Below are 9,044 nucleotides of genomic sequence, written 5' to 3'. Positions count from 1 at the left end.
TTCCATTTACTCAGAAAGCATGGATAAAAACTGTGGTTATTCTCAGAACATAAGAAATGGCGGAGATATTTGTCTTGCAGACAGTGCAACCACACATACAATACTTCGTGATCGAAAGTATTTCTCAAGCTTAATGCTTACAAAAATCGGGGTAACAACAATATCAGGACCTTCAGATGTGATTGAAGGCTCAGGGAAAGCCCAGATTATGTTACCAAATGGAACAATATTATCCATACAAAATGCATTGTATGCTACTCGATCTACTCGAAATTTGTTGAGTTTCAAAGACATACGTCTAAATGGATACCACATTGAAACGAAAAGTGCAAAAAATGTGGAGTATCTATGCATTACCTCCAATGATACCCAAAAGCGTATATTGGAGAAGTTGCGTGGTTTTTCGAGTGGATTATATTATACATACATAAGGACAGTTGAATCACATACTATCATGAACCAGAAGTTCACTGATTCAAAGGTTTACATGCTTTGGCATGACCGTCTGGGTCATCCAGGATCCACCATGATGCGTAGGATCATTACCAACTCTAATGGACATCCATTATTGAGCAGAGACATTGCTATCTCAAATGATAACCCTTGCAAGGCTTGTTCTCAAGGGAAGTTGGTAATTAGACCATCACAACTAAAGGTTGATGCTGAATCCCCATCATTTCTACAAAGAATTCAAGGGGATATATGTGGACCTATTCAACCATCTTGTGGACCATTTCGATATTTTATGATTTTGATTGATGAATCCACTAGATGGTCACATGTTTGTCTCTTGTCTACTCAGAATGTAGCTTTTGCGAGACTTCTTGCTCAGATAACTAAGTTACGAGCACAATTCCCAGATTATCCCATTAAATCAATCCGACTTGATAACGCTGGTGAATTTACGTCTCAAACCTTTGATGATTACTGCATAACATTGGGCATTGATGTGAAACACCCTGTTCCTCATGTCCATACTCAAAATGGCTTAGCAGAAGCATTGATCAAGCGGCTTCAGTTAATAGCCCGCACTCTGCTTATGAAAACCAAATTGCCAGTTTCTGCATGGGGACATGCCATTCTACATGCTGCATCATTGGTTCGATTGAGACCTATAGCCAACCACCAATACTCCTCAATACAACTCGTGTTTGGACATCAGCCAAACATTTCACATTTACGAGTTTTTGGTTGTGCTGTTTATGTGCCTATTGCACCCCCGCAACGCACTAAAATGGGACCTCAGCGTAGACTGTGAATTTATGTGGGTTTTGATTCACCATCTATTATTAGATATTTGGAACCCTTGACAGGTGATATGTTTACAGCTCGTTTTGCTGATTGTCATTTTGATGAGACAGTCTTCCCATCGTTAGGGGGAGAAAAGACCGTTCCAGAAGAACGGAAAGAGCTGACATGGGTTGTTCCCACCTTGTCTCATTTTGATCCTCGAACCTTTCAATGTGAAAATGAAGTGAAAAGGATCGTTCATCTTCAAAGCATTGCCAATCAAATGCCAGATGCATTTAATGACGCTATGAAAGTGACAAAATCGCATATACCAGCTGCAAATGCACCTGCCAGAATTGATGTCCCTGTTGGACAAAATAAAGTGGCAGCGAATGATTCATTTGGTGCACGCCTGAAGCGTGGTAAACCACCAGGTTCAAAAGATTCAGCCCCTCGGAAGAGAAATACGAGGGCACAACTGAATCCAAATGAAATCATTCAGGAAGAGAGAGTCAATGACAAATCCACAATTCATGCCTCTGGACTTCCAGAAGAAGAAAATGGCCCTGAAGAGACAGAAGTACATGAAAGCAAAGAAATCTCCATAAATTATGCATGTACTAATGAATTGTGGGATCGGAATGAAATAATCATTGACGATATGTTTGCATTCGCAGTAGCCACTGAAATCATATTAAGTGATGATATTGAGCCCCGCTCTGTTGATGAATGCAAACAGAGACAAGATTGGCCTAAGTGGAAAGATGCAATCCAGGCAGAATTAAATTCCTTGGAAAGACGAAGTGTTTTTGGACCAGTAGTCCAAACCCCAACTGATGTAAACCCCGTAGGTTACAAATGGGTATTTACAAGGAAACGCAATGAGAAAAACGAGATTGCTAGATACAAAGCACGACTCGTTGCACAAGGCTTTTCACAAAGACCTGGAATTGATTATGAGGAGACATACTCTCCTGTAATGGACACAATTACGTTCCGTTACTTAATAAGTTTGGTGATTTCAGAAAAACTTGACATGCAACTTATGGATGTCATCACCGCGTATCTATATGGAGATTTAGATACTGACATATATATGAAAGTCCCAGAAGGACTTAAGTTGCCTGAAGCAACAAACAAACCACGGGGTATGTTCTCAATCAAATTAAGGCGATCACTATATGGGCTGAAACAATCTGGGCGAATGTGGTATAATCGTCTTAGTGAGTATTTGATTAGAGAAGGATATATCAACAATGTCATCTGCCCTTGTGTGTTCATTAAGAAATCCAACTCTGGATTTGCTATAGTGGCAGTATATGTTGATGATATGAACTTAGTTGGGACTCCTGAAGAGCTCCATAAAACTGCTGAATATCTGAAAAGCGAATTTGAAATGAAAGACCTTGGGAAAACCAAATATTGTCTAGGCCTGCAGATCGAGCATTGTATTAGTGGAATTTTGGTCCATCAATCAGCTTACATTGAAAAAATACTGAAGCGATTTGGCATGGACAAGGCTTATCCACTTAGCACCCCAATGGTCGTTCGTTCTTTAGACGTTAAGAAAGATCCATTCCGTCCAAAAGAAGATGATGAACTGGTCCTTGGTCCAGAAGTACCATATTTGAGCGTAATAGGTGCTTTATTGTATTTAGCACAATGTACTAGACCAGATATAGCTTTTTCAGTTAACTTGTTAGCCAGGTACAGCTCTGCTCCAACAATTCGTCATTGGAAGGGAGTCAAAGATGTTCTACGATACCTTCGTGGGACAACAGATATGGGTCTCTTCTACTCAGACAAGCCCACAAATGAACAAATCCTTGTTGGATACGCCGATGCTGGTTTTCTCTCTGATCCGCATAAAGCCCGCTCACAAAATGGATATGTGTTCACTAATGGAGATACTGCAATTTCATGGCGATCAACGAAGCAAATGCTAGTTGCAACATCTTCCAATCATTCGGAAATAATTGCTCTACATGAAGCAAGTCGTGAATGTTCTTGGTTAAGATCAATGATCCATCACATCCGGAATTCATGTGGTCTACCTTCAAAGACAGACACTCCAACTGTCATCCACGAAGATAATGCAGCCTGTGTCGCCCAGATGAAGGAAGGATTTATCAAAGGTGATAAGACTAAACACATATCTCCAAGATTTTTCAGCGCACATGAGCTTCAGAAGGCTAAAGTTATTGAAGTCAGACAAATCCGTTCCAATGAAAATTTAGCAGACTTGTTCACCAAGTCTCTACCAAAGTGCATATTTCAGAAATTGGTGCAGGGAATCGGATTACGTCGGCTTTCAAATTTAAAGAATGCAGAATCAGGGGGAGATCCAATTCAGGGGGAGCATCCATGATACATGCATGTTGTACTCTTTTTCCTTCGCTTAGGATTTTTCCCACTGGGTTTTTCCTATCAAGGTTTTAACGAGGCAACATAAGCATGCTCAATACCATCCGGATAAAGTTGTACTCTTTTTCCTTCGCTATGGTTTTTTTTTTCCCACAGGGTTTTTCCAAGCAAGGTTTTAATGAGGCAACTGATGTTGATATGTGGGCATCCAAGGGGGAGTGTTGTAAATAGTATAATAATGTATGCCCACATGCATACAGTAGACATATCATATGCTTAATAGGGTTTTTGTTTGTTTCCATGGTGATGCTCTATAAATAGAGCTTTACGAACGTTCAACTGAGTAGAGAGAAAAGGAAGAGAAAAATATCTAATAGTAATAATATACATTACTTCCTCTGCAACAGCTTGTATTGGTATAATACTCTGCAACTGCTTCGTTCCTATCCCGAATAAAGGTTATCTTTCTATAACTTTTACATTTTTATAACATATATATATATATTTTTTTATCATTGCATAGGACTATTGAAAAACATGATTTGACCATTACAAAGTGAATTTCAATTTCAGTTTCGAAAATATTCTGAAATATCTGCAGGATATGATTTTGAAGGTCAATCTCAAAAGGAGTTGAATAGACACACTTAGACCACGAAAACATGGTCTATGCCTAATGAAGTAATTTGCATACTTATTTTTAGTTGTGCTCTTTGAAACTTGACTTTAATTTTACTTTGCCCTAATAACTCAAAAGTTATTATTTTACTTCTTGAAACTCAAAATCATTTCATTTTGATTTGTGAACTATCTTTTCTCCCGAAAACCCAAAAGTCGCCCTTTGGTACATATGTGGGGACCCACCTCCCAATATGACTTTTTCACAAGTACCACTGAATTTGATTATAAATATTCATCATGCGTTAACATTCAACAATCAGAAAATATAAAGTTTAAAAGAAGAAATTAAGAATTAGAATTTTTTAGGTTTCTGTGCTTGAGATGCAAAGATGGAAAAAAATGATTAGTTTGGTGGATACAAATCAAACCCACATAATGAATTAACATAATCAAGGGAATGTGGAACAAGTGAGTAAAATGACGACTTCTAAGTTTATGAGGGCAAAATGAGATCAATATCGAGTTTCAAGGGCAAAGTGGAACAAATTTTGAGTTTTAGGGAGTAAAATAAAGACTTTGAGTTATAGGAGGTGAAAAAAATTGAGGTTCCACCATAAAATCAATCAGCAATATGGTGAGTAGCCTAATCTCTTATAAGCTCTTGCAAGGTTTCTCCTTTCACCAATGTGGAACTCTTTTACCTTCACATTCTTACACGCCCCCTCACGTGTGACAAACTTTCAAGCTAAATACGTGGACAACACGAATTGGGTGAGGTGGAGCACATGTAGCCGTTGGGCTTTACATGTGGGTCAACCTGCTTTGATACCATGAAAAAAGTTAAAGTTCCACCATAAAACCAATTAGCAATATGAAGAGTAGTCCAACCTCTTATAAACCTTTGCAAGGTTTCTCCTTTCACCAATATGAAACTCTTTTACCTTCACATTCTCACAAGAGGCAAAGTGAGATTAAAATTAAATTATATAGAGATTTAGCTAGAAATAAGCCTAATTCACACATGAGCCTAAAACCCCCCACCGTGTAAGGCTCGGAGGTGTGAGATCCGGACGGAATTTAAAGCGGCCCAAACATATAGGGTAGGAATCAAGACGAGAGCATAACTTAACTTTCTACCTATATGAAGCATAAGCAGGCAGTAGCAAACACTGCTGCTTATCATACTTACCAAGCAGAACTATTATTTTGTTTGTGATTGTGCACAGCAGTCTGCATACTAAGAGTAGCTAGTCAGCTAGCTAGGGAAAATGCAGTACACATACAATAGTCTGTCAACTTTTCCTAACCCACGATTCCAGCCTTCCGGTAGCTTTCAATAGAATCATTAAGCGTTTCCTCAACTGGCCGGAAAGTCCAACCCAACTTCTGCAATTTTTCGGAACTAAAGTGTTGAACTTCTTCCTCTGCATAGGTAAGGCTGCCAATACAACCGGTAACATATCTTAATAACATGAACATGGATCAGTCGTTAAAGGTACACAACCAAACAGAAGGATGAATTGAAAAAAAAAAACAGACCATAATTAATTATTGAAGGACTGGTCTAATGGATTAACTTACTTCTTGGGGTACTTGTAATCGGGATATGTAGGCCTTAAGTATTTCTCCACCACATCTCGTATGCCAATTGAGTGTGAATTGCATAAGTATCTTTCTCCTGCAGCCTCAGGCTTGTTGTATGCAAGAAGCAGCGCATCAGCTAAATCACGAACATCCACGAACGTCCAGTAATTGCATCCCAAGGACTCAAGACCACCTACACATTCGTACAGAGTTGCGCGCGTGCGTGCACACACACACACTAGTACATTAATATTGCACAAACAAGAAACATGTCTTGTACCTTGTAATCTTAATATATGAATATGCACAGAGATACCTATTATAGTTTTAACAATGAGAGAGCTACTGGAATTGAGAGTGGATTGCAAGATTGGCCCCAAAATGATAGAAGGACAAACAGTCACAACCTCAAGTCCATTTCTTTTTCCAAACTCCAGAGCCTCGCGTTCTGCTTCTGTTTTCGAAAGATAGTACCATTTCTTTGTTGTTTTTATATATTCGGGAACGGACCAACAAGTCTCGTCCTTGACTTGATCCTTAGGCCACTCCGGGTTCATAACGACGGCGGCTATAGACGACACAACTACAACTCTCTTCACTTTGGCCTCTTTGCAAGCCTTGAGTACATTCAGCGTTCCCTTTATTGCTGGTTCAAGAAACTCCTGCAACACATTCATTTATTCTACAATTTCAGTTCTTTTACTCAAAACTGAAAGGATCATGCTTGTGTTCCTCTCGTAAGAGAACTTGTTTCCCCCCCCCCCCCCCAAATTACAATTAACATAGTTTTATCGTATGAACATCAAAATTGGAACCGTTCATTTTATTTATCATCATCTAAAAATCATTCAATTTGAATGTCTTTTAGTCATCCATGCATGTTAAACCAATCGATGGTTTTGGTAACAAGTAGCATCGTCATGATAAACGGTTCCTTTGATTGATGCATAGCATTGACTAAAAGACCTTCACATTTAATGATTTTTGGCTTTTTATCCAAAATGGTCCATGAAATTTGCATAATACATAATTTTGGTCCCTCAGATTGAAAATCAATAAAAATGGTCCCTGATTTTCCACCATCCATGATTTTGGTCCTTTTGTTAAAAACTCCGTTAAGTGGTTCCGGAGCTCTTGGCCGATAGCTTGAAAGGTGATTGGTTCGCAGAAAAACTGGAAAATTCACCATAAACTGGGTAAACTTTAAACGTTCATAACTTCTTCAATACTCAACGAAATTGAGTGATTCAAAAATGAAAATCATACTTCTAGATGAGACGAAGAGAATGGTATCTTTCTTGATGGCTAATGCGCCATGTTTTGACCTAAAAATAGCCTGAAAAGTGACTGGTCTGTAGGAAAACTGAAAAACTCACCGGAAACTAGGTAAATGTTAAACATTCATAACTTCCTCAATACTCAACGAAATCAAGTGATTCAAAAACAAAAATCATACTCCCGAATGAGAGGAAGAGAATGGTACCTTTCTTGATGGATAACTTGCCGTCGTTTGGCCGTAAAATGGCTCGAAATTGGCTGTCTTGGTCTCATCGAGTTAGCCACTTTCGAGCCATTTTCCGGTCAAACCACGGAGAGTTAGCCATCTATAAAGGTACCATTCTCTTTATCTCATTGAGAAGTGTGAGTTTAGATTTTGAATCACTCGATTTGGTTGAGTATTGAAGAAGTTATGAACGTTTAAAGTTTACCCAGTTTCTTGCTAGTTTTCCAGTTTTCCTGCGGACCAGTCACTTTTCAGGCTATTTTCCTGCTATATCTGGAAACAATTGGGCTTCCAAATAGGTATAATCTTATTCTACACTTTCCTATCTTCATTTTGATATATTATGGGTCGAATTTGGTTAAGAAACGATTAAGTTACGAAGCTTTGAAAATTACCGAAACTTCTGGCCAAGAGCTCTGGAACCACCTAACAGAGTTTTTAACGGAATGACTAAAATCATGGATGGTAGAAAATCTCAGGAACCATTTTTATTGATTTTCAATCTTAGGTGCCAAAATTATGTGTTATGCAAATCTCAAGGATTATTTTGGATAAAAAGCCATGATTTTTTATGGATATGATATTTAGATTATATATGAAAGTGAATAAACGATGCCAATTATGATTTTTGTATAGTAAAATATGCTAATTATAAATGTAGAGATAATTATGTTCCTTCATAAGGGGAGCACAAGCATTATTCACTGGAAGCCTTTTTTTTTTTTTTTTTTTGGACTTTCAAATTTCAAATTTTTTTTTTTTCAAAATAAGTTTTCAAATATGGGATTCAATAATCAATCAATGCAGCCGGTCGAATCTAACAATTATAGTTAAATAAATTACGTTGAGCGAGGCACATATTAATTAATTAGAGTAAATATTAGAGAGACTAAATGTGTAGATTAAATTTACCCAGCATAACTCAATTAATTAAGATAACATAGTCTGGAAGATTCTTGCCTCAGGGTCTGAATCATTAAGAGAATTGGGTACAGGGCTGGCAACATGGAAGACTCCGCTGCAACCTTCAATGGCCAAACGAAGAGAGTCGTAGTCCAACAAATCTGCCTTGAACAGTTTGAGGTTCACTGATGCTTTCTCAAGCTTGTTCAAGTGAGCATACTTGCTATCTCCTGCATGCGCGCACGAATATATTTTTCTCAATTCAGTCCAATCTTCTCACTGAAAATATACAATTAATATTATACTATATATACGATGAGTGTTGGGATTGACTGACCTGGTTGCCTGACAGTTCCATGAACAACATAGTCCCTGGAGAGAAGGAGGTTGACGACCCAAGAGGCAGTAAATCCTCCAGCTCCAGTCACGCATACTTTTTCTTTCTGATCAGCCGCCTCACCCGCCATCTCCTTGCTATATCTTCTTACCAAGTTATATATTCAACCTAACTAATTTCCTTGCTCCTCTCAGTCCCACCTCTCTTATGATTGATCTCTCTATCTATATCTTCTTCGTCATTCTACTTGTCTGTTTATATATGCGGTGGAGGGAGTCTTATCATATGGTTTGACAAAAGATGAATGCCCACGTGGTGAATGTTTATTGGCGAAATAGTGATGTGGGTGATGCCCACGAAGTCATTTCTTATAACAACTTGCTGAATTTTCCTTAGCAATATTGAATGCTACAACAGTACAACTTGTTGAATTTTCCATGGTAATAATGAAGGTGTGAAATATGTCACTATCTAATTTTACGTATTTACACAAATTCACTT

The 9,044-nt window shown here is 38.1% G+C and overlaps 1 protein-coding gene across 1 annotated transcript; it reads right to left on the bottom strand.

Moving 5' to 3' along the window:
* Window positions 1–5,181: 5,181 nt before the first annotated feature.
* On the bottom strand, window positions 5,182–8,808 carry LOC103450783 (cinnamoyl-CoA reductase 1-like). The gene is made up of 5 exons (XM_008390167.4): window positions 8,544–8,808; window positions 8,264–8,436; window positions 6,116–6,461; window positions 5,797–5,992; window positions 5,182–5,653 (listed from the first exon to the last, which is right to left on the bottom strand). Exons 1-5 carry the CDS (start codon window positions 8,671–8,673, stop codon window positions 5,518–5,520), a joined length of 981 nt encoding a protein of 326 aa, XP_008388389.3. The 5' UTR covers window positions 8,674–8,808; the 3' UTR covers window positions 5,182–5,517.
* Window positions 8,809–9,044: the final 236 nt, after the last annotated feature.

Source organism: Malus domestica, chromosome 06 (assembly GCF_042453785.1).
Source record: "Malus domestica chromosome 06, GDT2T_hap1".
NCBI classification, from domain to species: domain Eukaryota; kingdom Viridiplantae; phylum Streptophyta; class Magnoliopsida; order Rosales; family Rosaceae; genus Malus; species Malus domestica.
This window is presented reverse-complemented; position numbering and strand designations above follow the sequence as displayed.

What these genes read in the sequence shown, in the direction of transcription:
- LOC103450783 (XM_008390167.4), bottom strand. Translation starts at nt 8,673, where the DNA reads ATGGCGGGTGAGGCGGCTGATCAGAAAGAAAAAGTATGCGTGACTGGA. An exon ending in TTAATGATTCAGACCCTGAG is followed by an intron (nt 6,462 to 8,263) that starts GCAAGAATCTTC and finishes AATGTGTTGCAG; the next exon opens with GAGTTTCTTGAACCAGCAAT. An exon ending in GATTACAAGTACCCCAAGAA is followed by an intron (nt 5,654 to 5,796) that starts GTAAGTTAATCC and finishes TTGTATTGGCAG; the next exon opens with CCTTACCTATGCAGAGGAAG.